Source organism: Bombus vancouverensis, chromosome 2, assembly GCF_051014615.1.
Source record: "Bombus vancouverensis nearcticus chromosome 2, iyBomVanc1_principal, whole genome shotgun sequence".
Lineage (NCBI taxonomy): Eukaryota > Metazoa > Arthropoda > Insecta > Hymenoptera > Apidae > Bombus > Bombus vancouverensis.
In genome coordinates, this window is record NC_134912.1 from 2,464,376 (window position 1) to 2,486,577 (window position 22,202).

The 22,202-nt window shown below is 31.6% G+C and overlaps 2 protein-coding genes across 8 annotated transcripts; both read right to left on the reverse strand.

Annotated features, from left to right (window-relative positions):
* Positions 1–6,748: 6,748 nt before the first annotated feature.
* On the reverse strand, positions 6,749–10,416 carry LOC117163965 (ATPase family AAA domain-containing protein 2-like). The gene is made up of 7 exons (XM_033346731.2): positions 9,912–10,416; positions 9,680–9,828; positions 9,208–9,477; positions 8,875–9,066; positions 8,061–8,242; positions 7,320–7,503; positions 6,749–6,967 (listed from the first exon to the last, which is right to left on the reverse strand). The coding sequence occupies exons 1-7, from the start codon at positions 10,063–10,065 to the stop codon at positions 6,749–6,751; spliced, it is 1,350 nt and encodes a 449-aa protein (XP_033202622.2). The 5' UTR covers positions 10,066–10,416.
* Positions 10,417–10,856: 440 nt separating this feature from the next.
* LOC117163960 (ATPase family AAA domain-containing protein 2B-like) lies at positions 10,857–21,873 on the reverse strand. Of its 7 annotated transcripts, none has more exons than XM_076625313.1 (17): positions 21,500–21,873; positions 20,936–21,410; positions 20,612–20,840; positions 20,050–20,404; positions 19,807–19,978; positions 19,537–19,618; positions 19,197–19,446; positions 18,899–19,113; positions 18,473–18,765; positions 18,069–18,386; positions 17,818–17,999; positions 17,553–17,739; positions 16,992–17,470; positions 16,724–16,909; positions 16,411–16,446; positions 15,294–16,173; positions 10,857–14,828 (listed from the first exon to the last, which is right to left on the reverse strand). In XM_076625313.1, the coding sequence occupies exons 2-17, from the start codon at positions 21,008–21,010 to the stop codon at positions 14,772–14,774; spliced, it is 3,996 nt and encodes a 1,331-aa protein (XP_076481428.1). In that variant the 5' UTR covers positions 21,011–21,410; positions 21,500–21,873; the 3' UTR covers positions 10,857–14,771. The 7 variants fall into 7 exon arrangements, with proteins under 7 accessions (XP_076481428.1, XP_076481415.1, XP_033202610.1 ...); XM_076625300.1 differs by having other exon boundaries at positions 10,857–15,046; positions 21,500–21,872; XM_033346719.2 differs by having other exon boundaries at positions 10,857–15,046; positions 21,389–21,410; positions 21,500–21,871.
* Positions 21,874–22,202: the final 329 nt, after the last annotated feature.

Here is a 22,202-nt window from a genome sequence, read left to right on the forward strand (position 1 = left end):
TTTTTTATGAAAGAGATGTCAGAAAAGGTTGAATTTAAGAGAGTAAATACACTAATAATTAGGTGCGGATGTTCATTTATTTATAGGAAATTTCAAAATGCGAAAATATACTAAATGCATATAACATGAAAAGTTATCAATATGGTTATTGTTAAGTTCAATTTTTCCATAACTTTTGCCACTGAAGTCGGTAATGCTACCATAATATGCTTCTAAAATAAAACGTAGAAAGTCATAAACAGCTCTATATCACATACGTCTTCATTGAACGCTTAGAAAGAAATTAAACAAAAGTTAATCTAATAATGATTCAATTACGAGGGAAAAATTAATGACTGTGAACTATGCGTCAAGAAACATACACAACAGTAAAGTCTTTCATTCATAGATAATTTTTCATTGCATCCCCTCAAAAGGAATGATCAATAATAAAAGCTAAAAGCATAGTGCTGTTTCTCAAGCGTTAGAACCTTCATTACGTGTAATGTGTATCTACTCATATGTATCTATACAATACTTTCAATTATGCTTTTACAAAAGAATTACAAAAAACCACTAAACATACAGTGAAATCATTATTAAATGTAAAAATAATTTTATAGAACGCGTAATATTTAAGCTGAGAATGCTTGCTGAGAAAATTCATCACACGACGTTTTGTTTAGACTGAGAGAATTAATAGCGTTAGGTAAGTGGAATTAAATATTGTATTATTATTCAATATCACATGAGAAGTAGAAGAATTATTGTTTGTAGCGATTACAAAGAATAGTATGTTTGTATTTAATTACAAACAATAACGTATTTGATGTTATTAGAGGATAGTAATATTAAAACAAGATTTGCATAGAGTGAAATATCACGCGTGATAGCCTGTGACATTCATTTTTATCGCTATGTTTTCCATTGTACGCGACATCATCGTAATGGAGAAAGTGGCTTCACACCAAACCGCACAAACTTGAACACTTTCTTTGTTGTGCAACAAAACTGTTGTAATAACACACTCGAACGATCTTACCACTGCTCTTTCATTGTCGTTGTGACAACTCAAATAATTGAACTCCTTTTGCTTCTAATCAGGAAGTTCCGATATCTCCAGATAATATTTTTTTATTTATTTATTTATTTAAATTTTACAATTTGTCCAGTAGGACATTTGGCAAAATATTATAGCTTAGCAAATTGTTTAATTACAACTGTAAACTTTAATTACGATTTTACGGATTTCCCGGAGTTCCAGGGGAAGGTCCGGTGTCCTTCCATCTCCGACATACTTACTCTTTACGTTACCCTATCATCCTTAAACTCTTTCATGTACACTTCCAAACAGTACAACTTTTAACTTTTAATACTTCTTTCTTTTATTTCTTCGGATGGACCACATGTAATCTGAACACATACACTGTTCGGAATTTTGAGTGATCGTCTGTTACGCCGGGCCTCTCTGCCTGGCCCAGGTCACACACCGCTGGCCAGACGGACACCAGATGTCCGCTTTTCCGTACGGCGTACCCTCAATATCCTTAAGCACCCGTCATAAACCCGAGTCACTTGCCTGCTAAGGTCCTTCAAAACAAACAAACATCTGTGTCCGAAGAATTTCTAAAGACTATTGTCTACCACGGCGGGACAAGGGAAAGTTAGTTTTCTCACGTGCGCTGCAACCTTCCTCCCACTAACCACTTTCTCTCGAGGGCGGTTAAGACCCTTCGGTTAACCAATTAACAGCGAAACCTGTTTCCCTCACTCTCTTAACTAACATCGGCACCAACAAATCCGATGGTCCCGTGCGCTAGACACACCCATCCTTAGCTTTCCTCCGACACAGCATCGTCACTCAACTTCACTTCTTCTACATCGTTGGAAAAGTCAACTACTAAGTATACGCTAATGCCCAGCGGGGCAGTCTAAGCATAACGCGAGAGTTGGTCTCGGGATTGTCGAGCATACATTTCCTCTCCTAAATATCTCATAGTGCTACGTCCACTAATACACTAATTTCCATTATAAGAGCCCTGCTCTAACGCACATATCTATCTTAGCTTCGTGCGACAAGTTGTTAATTATTTATTTCTCTACGTCAGTGTAATCTAAGTGTTGGAAGCATATAATTTATAACTCTGTGAATCACAGGGTTATACAACCTCAATCACCCCTATTATCTCAACGGAAATCGGGGGATCGATCAACTCGTGGTGTCGATTGTTATAATCGTAACGGGGATTTACGACCCCCGTTGACGTCTCTCCTCGCGATTACGTCTCCCCGCAATTGGTCGAACAAACATCGTCCGTTTATGGCACGGACAGGCCCATTCCCTTCTGTAGGAAATTCCGAATTGCGTGTCCTCCCCGAGCTGTAAACCTAATGATTCCGAGGTCAGGTAAAAAACACCGGAAAAAAACCCAGGCGGAAAGGCACGATGGACAGACGAAACCCAACGGCTGGTAGAGAGAATCAGCAATGTAGGAGGACAGTTGATCATCAGACATCGTACCGTACGGTTGAAAGACTTCACTTCTAACAAGATCTTACCACCGCCGTGCATCACATCACACGTTACGTTTATACAACAAGTTCCACACAGTGCTGGATTACTCTAACACTCGATCTATTAAACTTCCTCCACCTTGAGCGTTAATTCATTCGAGGTACGCGATATCGACCGATCGGTTTGACCTGACCGGTTGCTCTTTAGTCGAGAATTCGCAACATACGTACATCAACGTCCTTAAGTCTTTTGATATCTAGAGCAGTTCGATTAAACAGTTGATATTTCTATTATATTTTCAAAATTATTATCGAAGAACGGTTCTTCACTATTAATTCTTTATTTCTTACCAAAGCTATAACCAAATTTATCGTGATGCTATATATCTGTACCAACCGTAGACTTAAACTTGTATCGTTGCAGCATACACGCATTGTTGTTCGTTGGAGAAATTTTGGATGGATCTTCTCTTCTCTAACTTGTGTATTTTCTCTAAAATTTTTCCCAGAAGAAGAACTTACAAACTCAACTACAACAAATAATACCTATTTGACTCGAAACAGAAATGTTTTTGCCTACAGACGGAAAAACATAAATTTCTTTAAATTTCAGAAGATTGAAGACTATTAGTGGAAGAAACAGCGACGAGAAAAATATGAAGTGAATCTCTGGTATCCCATTTTATAGCTACTTAATTAATTGAGCAAATTGCAAATGAAATGTCATGTTACCACAAAATTAACTTAAGGAGCTAATATATAAAGGATGGTTGGTAACTGGTGGTACAAGCGGAAAGGGGGTGATTCTCCTCGAAAAAAGAAGTCGAAAATCTACAGTGAGATCCGTTATAACGTACCGCAGGCGTACCGAGCGAAAATTCAAAGTCGATTTTCTCGAAAACAAAGCCTCAAACGAAAAATTTTTATTCTATATTTTCTATTTTATATATTCTATATTTTCTATTATTCTATATTTTGAGGTTTATGTGACCATCTTGGGTCATCAGCTGTAAAACACGTGTTCGTTGTAGCAACACTGAAGACCAGAGTTTTCTTATACCAGAGTATAAGGACAACTTGATGAACATAATGCGTCAACAACTAGTAAATACTCGGCGGGTTCGCTAGCTACGCTCGTAAAGAGCGTATGGGGTAGTAATATGTCGCGAGTTCGAGACCACTCCTGGGCAAGCCAAGGTGGAAAACCAAATATCATCTTAGAAGTATATACAACGGGCAAGTGGGTTTTCCCGACTCCCCTTGCCTACTATGTTGTTGTGCTTTCTATGAGTGTTTGGGAAGTACCCCCGGAGATACGGTTTCACTCGTTGCTGAACTACACCTAGGCCCGCCCGTGGGGTTTTAGCCGATAAAAATCCGCCGGATTTCCCCACGTAAAAAAAGCGGTTTTTTTTCTTTTTTTTTTAATTTTTCCATCGAGACAACGATCTACAGTGAGATCCGTTATAACGTACCGCAGGCGTACCGAGCGAAAATTCAAAGTCGATTTTCTCGAAAACAAAGCCTCAAACGAAAAATTTTTATTCTATATTTTCTATTCTATATATTCTATATTTTGAGGTTTAGGTGACCATCTTGGGTCATCAGCTGTAAAACACGTGTTCGTTGTAGCAACACTGAAGACCAGAGTTTTCTTATACCAGAGTATAAGAACAACTTGATGAACATAATGCGTCAACAACTAGTAAATACTCGGCGGGTTCGTTAGCTACGCTCGTAAAGGGCGTATGCGGTAGTAATATGTCGCGAGTTCGAGACCACTCCTGGGCAAGCCAAGGTGGAAAACCAAATATCATCTTAGAAGTATATACAACGGGCAAGTGGGTTTCCGACCCCCCCTTGCCTACTATGTTGTTGTGCTTTCTATGAGTGTTTGGGAAGTACCCCCGGAGATACGGTTTCACTCGTTGATGACTACACCTAGGCCCGCCCGTGGGGTTTTAGCCGATAAAAATCCGCCGGATTTCCCCACGTAAAAAAAGCGGTTTTTTTTCTTTTTTTTTTAATTTTTCCATCGAGACAACGATCTACAGTGAGATCCGTTATAACGAGACGTAATAAAGTGCACGCGTACCGAGCGAAAATTCAAAGTCGATTTTCTCAAAAACAAAGCCTCAAACGAAAAATTTTTATTCTATATTTTCGACTTCTTTTTTCGCGTAGAATCACCCCCTTTCCGCTTGTAACACCAGTTACCAACCACACTGTATATAGCAGCGTAGCAGTTTAAACGTTACAGCTACAAAAATACTTTTCGCAGTACAGAAAATTTCTATGTTTAATTAGTTCTTAATATAACTTTGCGTATATTACACATGTGAAATGCAACGTTATGTCACAAGATATTTAAAGAAAGAGGCCAATAACATATATAGATACATGTAGCACATTACGTAACATGTACACATACGACCACGAACGATGATAATGATCAACTATCACATATTATTAACAAAATACACAACTGATTCGCAACATCATGCGTCTGTCAACTCTCTTTGATGACATATGTCCAGGTTTGAACAGATGGTCGTTAGACGTACATTCACAGTGGCGAACGACTGAAAGTTACACATCAGTCAGTGAAAGGATACATTGCTTGTACCTATGATATTATACATATGCGATATAGTTCAATAAATTAAAAAACGATAACTCAATCTTCTTGTTCCTTCTTCACGTATACTTTTAGCCTTCTGAATTCTTTAAACCGTTCGAGGCATTCAATTGCAGAGCATAAATCTTCCTCGTTCTTTTCTAGAGTTAATTCGAGGGAAGCGAACAGACTTTCGAGCTCGTGGCACGGCCACGTTTCCGTCGCCCCGACGATCGTTCGAAGCAGTTCCTCTATTTCAAACTCGGTCAGTTTCTCGTTGCTCGAAGCAGATAGATGGGACGGAGAATTTCTTGTACGTTTTGACGGTGGTCCTTCGCCTGATGCGCTGTTTTTTCTTTTAATGTTAATTTCTGGATAGAAAATTAAGTTCTTTTTTTAGCTAGGAATATTAGTATTAGCTTAATAGTCAAAATTTGCAGATATATTCTATAAAGTGCGATTGAGCGAGATAGTTATATAAATATAGGTCATTTAAAGATTTACTAAAGAGTTATGATAAAAATAAGCAAATAAATTTTATTACTTGATTTAGAATCGGTCATCACGTGAGCTGATCGCACGGCGCATATTTTGTTGCGGACTCTGAGTTTACTTCTCCGTGAGAATGGCATCTCTTCTATCATTATCGCAATATTATTAATATTCTATGATACTTTTTGAATGAAAAAATTAAAAGATCTTTCACTTACGCGTCGAAAGATTTTCTGCGAAATCAGCACGTCCTGCCTGCTTTCGCTTCCTACCTGCTTCTTTTATCTTTTTTGGATTCATAATTTGTTCGAATTCCGCTAGTTAAATAATTACTACTTATTAATTGGGTTTCATAAAAAGTAAATATCATAAAATATGGAAGAAACTCCTTTTCTACGTTTTTACATTTAAAATGAGGGTATTTTATTATTATAATATATACCTTGTGAAGAACGATTAGATTCGAGGTCACACGCCGAGTGAACGAATAATTGCTTGAAAAAAGATTCTCGCTGTTGTTTTCCGGGGGGCATGACTTCGAATATTTCGCTTTGATGTTCATCGAATAAAGATACAATCTAGTAATTGAATAAAGTGAAAATGAGAAACGATATATTTCATTATTTTCATTCTTTTTTTATATATCATTACATACAGTTGAAGGACTTATAACAAAAACAACTCCTGTCCATGCTTGTCTTTTTCCAGAAACGCAAAAAATATTCTAACATCTGTAATCTCTGTTCAGTACATCTTAATCTTTCTTAACAAAATATTATTACAGGTCTACTTATACTTACATTATGGGAAAACAATATTTAATTAAATCATTAAATTGTGGATCTCTTCAGAATAATTGTTTTTATAGAGCAAGTTAATTTTTATCTAACAATAAATTAATACATACGTAATTGTTTATAATATCGATTCCACTATGTTGTAAATTTCGCTTACGACTACTAGAATGTGTTATTATTCTTAAAAACCGAAAAGTGTGAAATGAGTTGTTATTGTTATCATCATTACTTTAAAAAAGGTACCTTTTAAAGTTCGTAACATTTTAATATTGATTTCTGGAATCATAGTCTATTATTATTTTGCAACTTTTTATTAACATTATTATTGTTAAATCGATATTATGTGCTATTAAAGCACGACTTTAATCATAGTGTCCCTTACATCTGCTGGTAAATCTGCTTGTGAGCAATTGGCCGTAATCAAGATTAAGATATGCACCGATCGATCTAAGCCATGCATCAAAGAAGTAAAAACGACGCGTGCCGCTTCATCCACTAGATCCCACCAGGCTAAGATGTCAGGAATGTAGAGCAGCGATGGTAAACTTCTTCGAGCCATTTTCATTTTCTATCATTTAATTATCCAGATATCCATTAATTAAATCATAAACATAATTCGAATATTTGAACATTTTAGAAACAGTAAAACAAAAAATAATTCATACAGGGTATAAAAATAAAAAAACTTTGAGATATCTTTTATTCATTTTTTCCAATCTTTGTACGTCATTTTTTATCAATTTCATAAAACATCATTTCTTGTATCGAATACATAAAAAAATGTCCTATTCTCTAATCTTCTTATTTACAAGATTATACATATAATACATAATATTTTACAAGATTTCATTTTTAAGTTATCACTTTATCAGCCTTAATTAATATTGTACTCTGGTATTAATAATATTTATAATAGATACTTGAATGAGAGCTTCCTCCGCAGCCCTTCCTGTTTCCTCGAACAAAGTTGTGACGTCTAACACATGACAAGGTAAATGTTCCAAGGTATGGAGTAATGCTGGTCCCAGATGACGAGTGTGAGAGTCATCACCGCACAATAAAATCCTCGGACAGCTGTTTGACCTCGATACAGCTCTACCAGTGCTGTAAGAACAGCCTTTTAAAGCTTTTTACCTTTCATATTATGAGAACCATTACGATCTATCTATAACCAAACCCTACTTTCATAGTGGTCGAAAATTTAACAGTTCAATGTAGCTTGATTAAACTAGTTTAATAATATCGTAAAAATTATAATATTGTATGGAAAACGTCATAAATCATATCATTCGACCGAATATAAGCTTAAAAAATATTTACGCAGTGCTTTGATTAATTCGATCAAATTTATGAAGTGATATTATACAAATTTTCAATTTTTTATCATTTCTCAATTTTCGTGTACCCTTTTGATTTTTTAATATAAATTAAGTTTCTATCGTAGATTACGAATTTCTATGTAAATTTACATTTTTATGGACACAACTAAAAAGATAGAACTTACTGTGAGGGATTCGTTTTACTTATTGAAAACCATAAAGGATGTTGTAATCTAGATATTATACATATATGCATCCTGTGTATAGATGGATAAAAAATGTAAAAGATTTGTACAAATTGTCAAGGTTACTTATCAAATCAAACAGTAATTCGATGCTTACATATCATTGCAAATTAACATTCCCGTTGGACAAAGAGTTTCGAGTTGTGACAGAATGCATGACAAATTTTCTTGAAGCAATGGCTGGATTTTATACGACAAAGATTTCACGGGTGCGATTGTAACACGATGCGATGCTGGCAAGATGTTCTGTTGTGCCCTTAGAAAATCTTGTTTCTCAACCTATTACGTTGACAATTACGAAAAGAACTTCATAAATTATTTAAGAAGGATTTATCTTTTTCAAATTAATTTAAAATGCAATATATATTTTTGTTTGCAACGATCACATTCCTTGTTTTATTATTCGATTAAACGTTATAGCTTCTATGTAGCGATCAGTTTAATATCAATCAGATTAAATATGCGCCGCTGGCAAATAAAGTAGCTATTTTATGATCCACGTAGCGTAGTAAACGTAATCTAATAGAAGTGTCCCGATCTAGATTTCTGGAGGATTGACTCATTGTTTCTTAATCTTTCTCCCTCTGCAATATCTTTTGTCAATGGGAATAGCTTGTGCAGGATATAGTTTGTAATTTAGGATTATGTGATTGAACTTTACTTTATAAAAAATAGCGGGTATCTTAACTATTATAAATATTATAAATAATTATAAATTTGTTCAGTTATCGGTAGCCATTGTCGATTATAGAAATTTCTTTTTAACTACTTCTATTGATCGTCAACTTTTCTTAACATTATCCACTGATAATATTATCAACCCTGAATCAATTGTTCTACAGAAATTAACTAGCTTTAAATAAAACTGTCTTTCTTATCTTAAATTTATTATGAAATTCTCTTTTCATTACTTTAAGATGACGTTCATTAATCTGATACTTCGCAGTGGAAGTGTATATTTCCGGATAGAGTCTCCGAACACAGCACATTACCGCTTCGGCGCAAAGAGCTTGCAAGTCACTTCCACAAAATCCAACCGTTTTCGATGCCAGATACGCTAAAAATTTTTGCGGTGGTTTTTGCTTCCAACTTTTTATATAAACCTATGATCACACATGGTCTCTTTATTTTAATGTACTTGTTTTCGAAATTAAAGGAACGATGTACACATTAGATTGAAAATCCCTTTCAAAGAAATGCGAATGAATTAATTACACTACGTAATAGTTTATAATTAAACGTACTGAGAGTATTTCTTTCCTCGACATATAACATGGCAACGGGAAGTATAGCTCTCTGTCGAATCGGCCAGGTCTTCTTAAAGCTGGATCTATGGCATCGATTCTGTTCGTTGCTCCAATTACTATGATCTCTGAATTGTTCTCTAAGCCGTCCATCAAGGCCAAGAGAGTGGAAACAATGCTGGCGTGCACAAAGTCTTGGCGGCTAGATCTGACTGGAGCTAAACCGTCAACTTCGTCAAAGAAGATTATGCAAGGCTTCGATTGTTGAGCCTGTAAGATCGACATGGTTTTCAGATCTTTTTAAATCAACCGCTGCTAAATATCTTTTAATTTGCAAATGCAATTTAAAATCTTTATTGTCTACAAATGAAACGAGAACAGGTATATGTTATATGTATTTCAACATACATATCTTAAAAATTAAAAGTACGATGGATAGGAAATTTTAATTTAAGTAAAACACTATATTAACCAGTGAAAAAATCTTCTGGAGCTTTTTCTCGCTTTCGCCGACCCATTTGCTAAGGCAATCGGAACCCTTACGAGATATAAAGGAAACCTTTCGTTCCGAATTACTACACTCTGCGGCTAAGGCGCTGGCGACCAGTGTTTTTCCTGTTCCTGCGAAACAGAGGATGTCAATCGGGAATCTCGTTTCCAACAATGTTCCGCTTCATTACGAACCGTAGAACGCTTTATTTTACCGGGAGGCCCGTAAAAAAGCAAACCCCTCGGTGGTTTCAGGTTGAACTTCGCGTAAATGTCACCGTACATGAGCGGAAATAGAACCGTTTCCTTTACAACACGAATCTGCTTCTCCAGACCTCCGATGCAAGAGAAATCCTTCGCGCAAGACATCTTTCACGATCAAATTGACCTCGAATCTTTTATTTCGCACACCCGACGAACATATTTTCATTCAATTATTTTGTATATAATCGTTCCTTAAATCATCGCCCGATGAAATACTCTTCGACTACTAGCATCGTTGATCGTACACGCGCATCGTGTATTGCTGGATATTTTACTGGAATTTTTCTGCGGCGTTTGACGATTGATTCAAGTGGTTTCACAATGTAATTTCATTATTTTTGACGTTTCGTCGATACGATTCCAACGAAACATGCGAATCGTGTTACGCTTTGAAGCAATGTTCGTGTAGTTCTAAGTAATATATAAGATATTATCATTACGAGTTTTTTCGATACGATAAACTGTATTCTGTTTCAAGTTAAGGCTCTAATAAAGCGTATTTCTAATTATAATACTATAGAATTTTTCTAATATGTGAATTTTAAAAAGGAAAGATATAATATAATGTTCGTTTTGAAGCTTACATTGACTTTTTATTATTTTATATTTTTACTGTTGTAAAGACACGTATTAAAGATTATGCATTAAGCATTAAAGTGAACGTTATTATACGATGTTACTTAATTATTCGATATATGTAAGTAATATGAATAATTGAAGCATATTAAAAATCTATATTTATTTCATATTTATACTACTTTATAACATAACTTAAGATCTTTAATATGTACATAGACATTTTTAACTCGTTAATAAATTTTATGAAGGAATGATATCATACATTTTTATAAAGGAATAACAGGAATTTAGTAAAAGGTAATTAAAAACAAAGCAGATTATTACAATTATGAAATTTCAATTTATTATGCTACAATGAATGACAATAAAACTTATTACTTGTATGGTAAAATAAATAAGGCAGTGTATGCTCTTTTGTTTTGTTTCCTATACCTTCTACACATATGCTTCATACGTCTGAAACTACTGTCTGCCAAAGGTCATATTGTACGAACATACATATTCAATAAAAATTTCATTAAATTCGTAGATCAATATGTTCTTTGCAAATAGCAGCATTACAATCTTCATTATCCGAATATTTTAGCAAAGTAATTATATTAGTTAGTTCAAACGGCAGTGGTTACGGGAACCTCTCGATTAATACAATGTACATGTAATTACACAGTTTTTTTTTGTCTTTTGCTTATTCTTGGTAATACAGAGATGATAGCACATCAGAAAATAGCACCAGAAATTATTCTTGGAATAATTACGTTTCGGATTTATTTATCATAAAGTGGAATGTAAAATATATCAATGGAAACAGAAAAGTCACAATGATTCAATTAATGTCCTTTTTTTAATCTGTATTAATTGTATATGTGATTTTTCTGTATCATTTGCTATTTATCAAGATTTACAATTCAATCTTTATCATTGAGATATTATACAAATTCTTTGGCAAATATCAGCGATATTTAATGGGTATACTTGAATTAAATAAAAGTTTATGGATACTATATTACTGAATTAAATTGAGCTGATAAAAAATATCTGAATATAGACTATACCATTAACATACAAATTTCAAACAAAATTTCATATCGCTGAACTTTTGTTAATGCTTTAGAAACTAGAAGCAATATTACAGCTTGTTTTTAGTACTTTAAATTCCTTGCTTCCTATATATCATGAGTGCTATAAATGATATCATATAATGGTAACAATATTTTTGTTAACTTAGTTCTCTTTATCTAACATCAATACCAATACTTATTCAATTTCCATAATGTAGCATTAGTTTATATAATGTTGATTATCTTTATCATAAAAGGATAGACACCTGAGCAAGAGAAAGTACAATATTCAAATCCTCAATTTTACTAAATTTCGTGTGAAGTGTCTTGATGTAAAATTAAATAAATTACTCAATTAAAAAGCATTCCAATTATTAAAAGTTCAAATTAAATTCTAAATCGTGCAGAAATACGTGAACTAAGATTTCTTAATTTGCATTTGAATTCTTATAAAATCATTTGTATTTCATGTACAGTTATAAAAAGATATCTTAACAAAGACATTAACAAATATTTTAAAATTTTTTGAAATACTGCTACAAATTTTAGTGAACTTTTAAACATTAGTTCCTTTACTGTTAGTACAGTTTAATTTTATACAAAACAGTATACGTATGCACATGGAACATTTTTAATACTAATAATTAAATACAGAAATAGCTTTACACATAATACTAAATTAAATTATGAAAAGAATGCAAATTTTTTAAAAATATTATAATTAATTAGCAATGAAAATAAAATGAATTTTCTTGGCATGACATATTTTTACTGTAAATTATCTTCATTCATTCTTTGAACTCTAATATATCATCCTAAAACGTCAAGCATATATCAAAACATTAAACATATAGATAATTATCCTAAAAATTATATATATAAATTATTTTATTTCAAAATTTGGTATGTACACTAAAGAAATTCATCTAATAGAGTACTGAAAATTATTTTGCTAGTTCAATTTGAATATAGAGAGTAACACACAAAGGGAATAAATACTATGTAGTGAGCATTTCTAGAGTTCAGTCTTTTCATCCCTATATTCTAACAAATATTCAGTAATTTAATTACAATTTCGTCAAACTCCGTTATAATACTCGCTACAATTGAAAAATGAATTTTTTATAATATTTAATTTAATTTTCACATTCGTAAAGTTTGACTAATATAAATATAACAAATTATAAAGTTAGCTACCAATTTATTAATAACATCATAATATTTGAAATTGTATCAGTTATTGGTTACATAGCATTATTTTAAGAATATAGTATTATTTGTTACATGCTTGATCATAAGAGTTACTATTAATTCTTACTATCTATTTTAAACTTAGTATGTATTCTACATATATATATATATACATATATATATATATATATATATATATATATATATGCATGTAAATAATTGAAACTAAATAAAAAAATTCATTTGCTAACACATTGTTTTCTTATATAAATGAATACTATTTATATGAACAATGTCAATAGGAAGAACTTATTACTTGCACTCTAGAATGCATTAAAATCTTTTTTCTCTCATCTATAATGTTTGGTAACTATTCTTTCACAGTTACAGTATAAATCACAACCAGTATACGAATCTAGAATGTAAGTTTTACGTTAAATATTTTCTAACATTTATACAAATACGATTTTCTTTGCATATATTTACGATTTTTACCGAGGTATTTCATATTTATACTGATTTTCAATTATATCCACTGTTATACCCATAACTGAATCAAAATCTATTTTTTAATTACTTTGCTTATCGTTTATAACTTTGGTTAAAATAAACCGACGAGCACATACCATGTTTCGATTGTACATTATCCACATTATAATTAAAAAACTAATTATCTAAATATAATTCAACTATATAATTTTATAATTGTACTCAATAAAATCGTACTATCTAAAATAACAAATTCAAATTTTGAATAATGCCATGATAACATTCGTGACCAGTCATTATATATGACCAATCACTAATGTATGTAAGAATGACAAATTTATGCTAGATACAAATAATTTTTATTCACATTGGTGAAAAATTATTGTATCAAGCGTTATTTTAAATAATACACAGATTATCTAAATTTAATTTACTAAATTATCCATGATTTCTAAATACGAAAAGAAGGCATATAATAAATATCAAAATCTAGTACAAGTTACTCCTAAAAGTCCATTATGTACATGCCAAAAATATTTAATTATGCAATATGTAATATTGCTCATAAAATTTGGAATGTATTTACATGTTTTACAATTTATGAAATTTGTTTTTAAGTTCTCATTGCTTTAATGATTGATTAATAACCTCTAATGAAACAGTAAAAAAATTATATAAAATTACTGAATTTAAATTTAAAACTTAGACATTTTTATATCGAGTATTAATTTACTAAATGATTTCTTTTTAAAAATAGAACACATATGACCTTATATATGCATGTTGGAACCTATATGTCAAGATATGTCTATGTTTAAAGTACCTTTATAAAAATTATGTAAAAGTCTGTAAAAATCCAAAGTAATAACTGGCGCATATAATGAATCTATAATGTATTTTATGAAGATTTGTTAGAATTCTACTATGTGCAGATACAATAAAATAATTTGATATAATGTACTGCCAAGTACCACATGTAAAAAACTATAGTTAAGTACATATTGTATTAAATTACCATCATCTTTGTATAACCACCATTTGCAAAATTTTGTTATGAAGAAATATATTTCTTTGAGGCATGAAGTACTATATATTAACGCAAAAATTATTTCACAAGTATCCCACTAAAATCAACTTGCACAGAAAACAAATTATTTGTAGTTTTCTAACTAATTACTTTTATTGCATTTTTATACCAATTTTTATGCAAAAATTTATAATTAACCGAGAATTATGTATGATTATTGAAATATCTAAATTTGATATCAAAATTTTTTACTGTGAGATATATTATGTCAGCCACTAATAATTATAAGCCAATATTATTATAATAATTTATCATTTTATATTTAGATACTGAGAGATAAATGATTAAAATCGTATCCTTTTAGTTTCATATATAACGATCATTCTTTTCCTTGTAAGATTAATGCACAGTTATACTTCACCATGTCTTTAAAAACCGAAATTCGAATGCACCATTTCGGTTTTCCTTCATATATATCTATATAACATTAAAGTTACCTCCTTCCTCTTATTAATTATCAGTAACTGTAAAGATTGAAACGAAAAAAATGTACTATTTTAAATCATCATGTGATTTAACATTAATTGATAATCTTCGTTTAGTGTAAATGTACAAAAATTTTGTTATAATGATACTAAAGGTAGCGTGTGACTTATAATATGTCGGTTTGATTAGCGACATGATGAACTTTCTCGTACGTTGTCTTGAACTCTTCAAATCTTTTCACTTCCTTGAGCAACTCCTATACACATTATGAATTATAAGATACTTTATACTACATAAAAAAATTATTCTCTCTCTACATTATATTATTCTATTGAAAAGTCATACACAACAATAAGATTCAATAAGAAACAAATAATAATTTGCTTGATATTATTTAATGACAAATATGAATGTTAGAATAATTAATTAAATAGGGAAATGATATTACATGATATTGAAAAATGAATAAATATAACAAATTTGGTTAAATAAAATATATTTACCTTTGGCAGTGATTTTCTATCATAGCTCTGAGCATATTTTCCTACACACCGACTTAGTTGCACATAAATGTCACATAGTACTTCTACAGGAAAATCCTTTGTAATTTCAACAGTGGTTTGCCATGCATTCTCCAATTCATTCCTATCTACTAAAAACCTTTCGGTTTCCTCAAATCTGGCTGGACTAGAATCACTTTCAATAGCAAACGATAATTCATCTATACTTCCCCGTCTAGACGATGAATTAGATGCACTATTTTCCGCATTCTTCTCTTCTTCCGTAAAACATATATCCATATTTTCAATTTCATCAATATGTTGATCACTGACATTATTGCTTTGAATTCCTTGCATGTCTTTTGAACTTTCATTTTGCGAATCGTTTTCAGAATCAGAATTATCAAACAGAGGTACATGACCATTCAAAACACTGTTTGCCTCAGTTTCAAATTCTTGGAATTTTTCTAAATCTATACTTGTCGCTTCATTAGTTAAACATACTTTGTTATCAGATACAGTTACATTTTCATCAAATGCGATTTTCCTCTTTTTATGAACTTTCTTTACATAGCCCCGTGCCCAAGCTGGTATTCTACGTTTTCTAGAATTATTATATCTTCTTCCATTTACAATCAAAGAATGACTAGGACTCGCAGTGTCTTTTTTATCTGTTCGTTCGGTTCCAGACGTGGATTGCTCTGCTTTTGACTGATTCTTATTTTCTACCTCGTTGTTAGACGTACTTTCAATAATTTTACGATTCTTCGAAATCTCACGACATTTATCCTCAAAGTCGGAATCCAATTCTGCTTTTATTAATGCGTATGCATTATCACGAAGAGAGCATGCACGGTGTCTTATCAATTTGTCAGCTGGATCTCTGTGAAAGAACATTACGCAATATATGTATACCATATAATATATACATATTAATATTATAAAGAATTATATCACTATCGAAAAGCAACATGAACTAATATGAGTGGCTTTCAATAATACAACTTTTTTCATATAATGTATCATATATAAATAATTAATAAAATATATGCCAGCAATTGAAAGCCACCTTAACTACGGAGCAACAACAGCAACGGATAAACAGGAATATCTGAACTACCTCTTTAATATTCCAAGGGAAGGCCTATCACGTAAGCTGACATGAAAACACACAACATGAATGTCAGTATCAACTTTAACTCCATTATTTATATTATTTATAATTGTATGTATAATGACAAAAAAAGTAGGAGAATAAGTAATAATAAAAAATAATATCTGTGCAACATTCTTTTTGAATAATTTATGAAGAAAACAGAGTAGTAAAACATATCAAACGCTTCCGTATTTAAATTATAATATTGAAGTATATAGTTTTATAAGATTTGGTTAGGGATTTGATAAAACAAATGTTATATACTGTGCCCACTGACCTGTCAGGATTATATTCCAAAGCATTTCTACAAATGAGATCGATATCATCAAGAAAATCTCGAGCACAAAGGTAACAATGCATATCGATTTTTGTCATCATGGTTTCTAAATCCATAGGTTGTTTTATTATCATGTTATAATCTGGTACTTCTTCCGTATCTACTGGTTTTGTAAACATGAAGAATCTGCAATGTAAATATTTAATATTTGATATTAATTTTCACCTTATAAACAAAAAGTTATAATATGAAATATGAAGATATTTACTGTCTATTTCTTGCAAGTTTTGCACAAATTTCCCTCAAGAAAATTCTTAATTCTCTTAACGAAACTTCTTCTTTTTCATATATTATTTTCTTTTCTTCTTCCGTTAATTTCTTTGGTAAAGGATCTGGTGCTAAAGGAAGCTCCTCTAGAACTTCTACTTTGTCATCTTTTATTTTTGGTGGCTTCAAGCTCTGAACCATGAAAATAGGTCGGAAGAATTTGGATCTTTGCTCTGCTGTTGGTGTTTTCATAGAATAAACTTCACTACGAAGTTCGCTAAACAGACTTTGAAGTTGAGTAGGAAGATCCTGATATGTTCTATCACTTGTGGCTAAAATTAAAATGGGTAAAGAAGGATCAAGTGCTGCAATACGACACAAAAAAACTGCTTTTACAGTTTCAGGTACAAGTGGCCACCACTGATCAATCGACCGAATATAAATTATGGACGGCACATTCCTGGCAGCTTCGTTAAACACCTATATTATTTAAAATCGTATAAAATATTTTTAATTATAATTTATTAATAATGCATGTTTCCTTTTATTATTGTTAACTAACCTGAACGCAGGTTTCTTCCGGCGATCGTCCACTTTCTGCAAAAAGAGTGCTAACATCTAATGTTTGAATTGGTAGATGTTCCATATGATATAATAATGCTTGTGCTAAATGTGGTCCTTGACCCTCAGACAAATTTCCACCGGAAATTAATAGCCTTGGACGATGAATTCCTTTAGTAATTTTCACTCTAGGATATTTAAGACAGTAATATTAAATAAGAAAGGTTAATATAACAGTAAAATAGTTATTCTTAAAATTTTGTTACTTTGCCATAGCAGAATTAACTCCTTGTGGAAATATTCCTTTTATCGAGTTAAGCAACTCTTCCAATAAAGGTCCTAATAAGGGTTCCATAAAAAGTTGCAATTTTCTTCTAGCACAAGGTGACACTCTTTGTGATGATGGTACAAGAATGGAACTAGCTTGTAAAAAATCCCGTTTTTTCACCTATAAAAATATATATAATCTTATTATACTTATTTAATAGATATATGTTATCAAATAATAATAACATACTTTGATTCGTTCAGGATCTAAAAGTAACCTATTATTTGTTATATATATTTGCGGATAAGTTCTTCGCAATCCTTGCAAAACTGCTTCAGTGCATAAAGCTCTCAAGTCCGAGCCACAATAACCTGTCGCTTTTTCAGCTAATACCTCTAACAATTGATCAGGTGGGGGATTTTTCCACTTGCTAACGTGAATTTTCAATATCTCTAGTCTTTCTTTCATAGCAGGTAAAGGAAAAAATAATTCCCGATCGAAACGACCTGGCCTACGTAATGCTGGATCAATGGCATCTATTCTATTTGTTGCTCCAATAACTATTACCTATTACCAATAAAAAGAATGGGAATCAATCATAAATATTTGATAATTAAGCGCTTAAACATTTTTTCAAAAATGAAATAATTAACCTCTCCCCTATCACTGAGGCCATCCATAAGCGCCAAAAGAGTAGATACAATACTAGCATGGATTTGATCCTGTTTCGTACTTCGAACAGGTGCAAGGCCATCTATTTCATCAAAAAATATTATGGACGGTTTCATTTGTTGAGCCTGCTCAAATAACAATCGCAACTGGCGTTCGGATTCCCCGACCCACTTAGATAGACAATCTGCGCCCTTTCTCATAAAGAACGACATTTTTCTACTGCCTTGACTACATTCATTTGCCAATGCTCTAGCTATCAACGTCTTACCAGTTCCTAGATAAATAAATAAAGATGTATTAATAATCACAATGTGTTTACTTTACTTGTGTACGTGTGTACTTTAAATATAACTAATGTAATTATAAATATATAATAATAAATATAGATGTATACAAGATGAACCTACCTGGTGGACCATGAAATAATACTCCTTTCGGTGGGGTAATATGAAAACGTTCAAAAACATCTGGATACATCATAGGAAAAACAACCATTTCTTTAAGGCAGTGAATATGTGATTCTAAGCCTCCAACATCATTGAATCTAATATTAGTATCTAAAGTAATTGGATTTATATCTGCTTTACGATCAGGTGGTCCACCTTGAGGTATTGCTGATTGCCTACAATAAAATGATTTTATTTGAAGAATAACTTGTGTGATTATTTCTAATCTAGCAAAATATTTCCTAAATTCTCTTTTTACCTTGCTTTTTTACTTTTCTTCTTATCATAACGTTGAGGTTCTGAATCACTGGAATCACTAGAGCTTGTACTTTTGCTTCTATGTTTACGCCTTCTCATGGAATTACTAAGAACACTTCTAAGTGCCTTTATAGATCGCCGAACTGGTTCTACATTAGCTTGAAATCTATCTACAGCTGGTTTTTTCTGACGTAAACTATACTTTCTAGGACCGGGGGAATCGGAAGATTCACTTAAATCACTATCTACCACTGTAAAAATATTAAGTTGGAAATAATATAAAAAAACGTCTTTAGTCATATAAAGTAGTAGCATGTTTATGTCAAAGATAAACATCGAACCTGTAAGTTTCTTACCCCTTGGTAATTGCCGTTGTGCTGTTCTTCTAGTTCGTTTAATACGGGTATACATATCTTCATAACCCTGACAATAACATAAGTATTTTTTATTCTCTCATTATGTTCTAACAATAATTTTCCTCATTGATTCAACATTATTTTATACATGTACTAATCAATGTACAAATTATAAAACAATATTCTTATTTTATTACTTTACATTAAAAATTAGAACATAATAGCTCATTAAAAAAATTACAAAAAATTACTTACATCTTCATTTTCAGAATTATCGTTATTTTCAGGTTTCTCACTTTCTTGTGAGCTATCTTCATCAGCTTCAACACGTTCTACTTTAGACTTCACATCCTTTTCACTTAAATTTCCACCAAGTCTTGTAGCAGGTCCTTCTCTAAGTCTACTTGGACTATCAGATTTTCTTGTCCTATACATAGGTTATTTTAATAAAGATTTAATCACATTTTAGCTTTATAAATTACCTTAATGAATATTTACCTTACATCCTTTTCCTCATTAGATTTACTTCTGGTTTCCATTTTATCTTTATGTTCCCTCTCTGTTCTTTCCCTTTCCTGCCTATCCTTGAGATCTCTAATATCTTTGTCTTGCTCTGTTTTTTCTCTAAGATCACGATCACCTCTTCCTCTAAGTTCTCTATTATTTTGTCTGTCATGTTCTGTTCTTTCTCTAATATGTCTAGAGTTTTTATTTGGAGGGTGATTTTCACGTGATCTAAGAGGCATGCGCTCTCTAACATCACGTTTTCTTTCAGAGACTTCATCCACCATTTCTTTGTCAGATGAAGAACCATGCTGTTGAAACATGGGATAACCTTTTAATGTTTGTGTACCTAAAATACATTAGAAATACTTCAAAAATCTTCACATAACAAGAATTTTTGCTTATCTAACACCTATTTTATCTAGAACATTATTTAAAAGATAGACTTTATATGTTACATAATATTCAATAATTTTCTTGATATGATTTAACAAGATTAAATGTAAGTGATATATATTACATATAGAATCAAGTATGATTTTAAGATATGCTTTACCTAAAATCCAGCTAGTATTAAGATTATCATATGTTTGCATTCTATGACGTGTGCTACGGCGCACACTTAAGTTATTCATAGATATATGAGAAGTAGAATTTGAATGTGATCGTAAAGTACGCAAACTTTTAACCCTTCTGGTATTAGAGCCCAGGCTACGGTTTCTTGGAGAAAAGATATCTTCTTCTGTATCCATTGAGTCCAATGCAGCATCATCATCTGACATTATCTATATTGTATCATACAATTAAAAGTACTTCTTTTTTACATTTCAACTGATTCAATTATTATACATATATCTATCTTATGCACTAATATATTAACCTTGTATATTAATCTACTGCACGTGCGTGCGTGTATATGTATGTGTGTCATTAAAACAATTATAGATATATACATGTATTAAAAACTTATTTAAATTAGAATGGTAATATTTTATAAAAATAATTGAAGTAGAAGGCATAACATCAAGTATTCTTGTGAAATACGGTGGAAAAATGGTATATTTGACTCATAATATAATGAAATAAATTATATAACAATGATAGAACTTTTTGACAGTTAATAGACACTTTTTCGTATTTTTTGTTGTTCTTTTTTACGAAATGGAACACCGCCCACTTAAATACTTTTGCAGAACGCCGAAGAGTATGAAAATGAATGTAAATTACTTCTTATAAAAAAGTGACGGTACAATTAATGATTAACCATAGAAAATGTAAAAAAGAAGATTGAAATTAAAATATGCACGATCTATAATAATAATAAACAAAGCACCATAGAAGCAATTAGATTCACCCTGAAACACACGAATTTTAACCTCAGGAATTATTTAGCATTTGAGATCATCGATGTTCGAAATATTTAGCATTTTACCAAATAAATTACCTTCATCTGGTCAGTTCTTGCTGCCAATTTATACTTAAAGTAAAAAGAAAACTGCTAACGTCCGTCATATGCCTTAGGTAAAGTAACACCACTGCCTCGATTGAGTGCACGTAGCGCATGCACACTGAACCTCCACAAAGGTCGTTTTATGATCGACTATCACTTAAAATTATGTTACATTAGCAACATGAATAATAAAGATCCACATGACACATGTTATAACCAATAAGTTCGTCGTTGCAATAAAAAATTTCTTGTCGAATCGATGATTACAAAATTCGTATCCGCAAACTATCATTGCATACGTGAACACATACTGAAATTAGCTGTAAATGTATCTGTAGATCTAACCTAACCCGTTTGCAATTGTGATCACCTTTAAGTATATGATGTAAGAATACGATATTAGCGCGCTCTGAAATAAAACGAGTTAGCTACTGATGGTAAGTATACGATATATGCATAAATGTAATTATTGGTACAAACATTGACTAAATACAGAATAGATTTATCATCGCATAAAGTTCATATCATATGTTCTGAAATACTGATCGCACAAAAAATCAGAAGTTTTGTTATTTAAAATGCTAAATTTAGGAATTACAATCATATGACTGTTCCTGGAAGTTAAGGCATTTCAAAAATTTTTAAATCAATTTAAATTGAGTTATATATTTTTATATACTAGAATAGATGCATTTTT

Coding starts and splice junctions, on each gene's coding strand:
- LOC117163965 (XM_033346731.2), bottom strand. CDS start 10,065: ATGTCTTGCGCGAAGGATTTCTCTTGCATCGGAGGTCTGGAGAAGCAG. Junction 9,067..9,207: donor CGAGGAAAGAAATACTCTCA/GTACGTTTAATT, acceptor GTGTGATCATAG/GTTTATATAAAAAGTTGGAA. Junction 7,504..8,060: donor ATGTTAATTTGCAATGATAT/GTAAGCATCGAA, acceptor CTGTTCTTACAG/CACTGGTAGAGCTGTATCGA.
- LOC117163960 (XM_076625300.1), bottom strand. CDS start 21,010: ATGTATATATCTATAATTGTTTTAATGACACACATACATATACACGCA. Junction 18,387..18,472: donor GCCTCAGTGATAGGGGAGAG/GTTAATTATTTC, acceptor TATTGGTAATAG/GTAATAGTTATTGGAGCAAC. Junction 18,000..18,068: donor TAGATCCTGAACGAATCAAA/GTATGTTATTAT, acceptor ATATTTTTATAG/GTGAAAAAACGGGATTTTTT.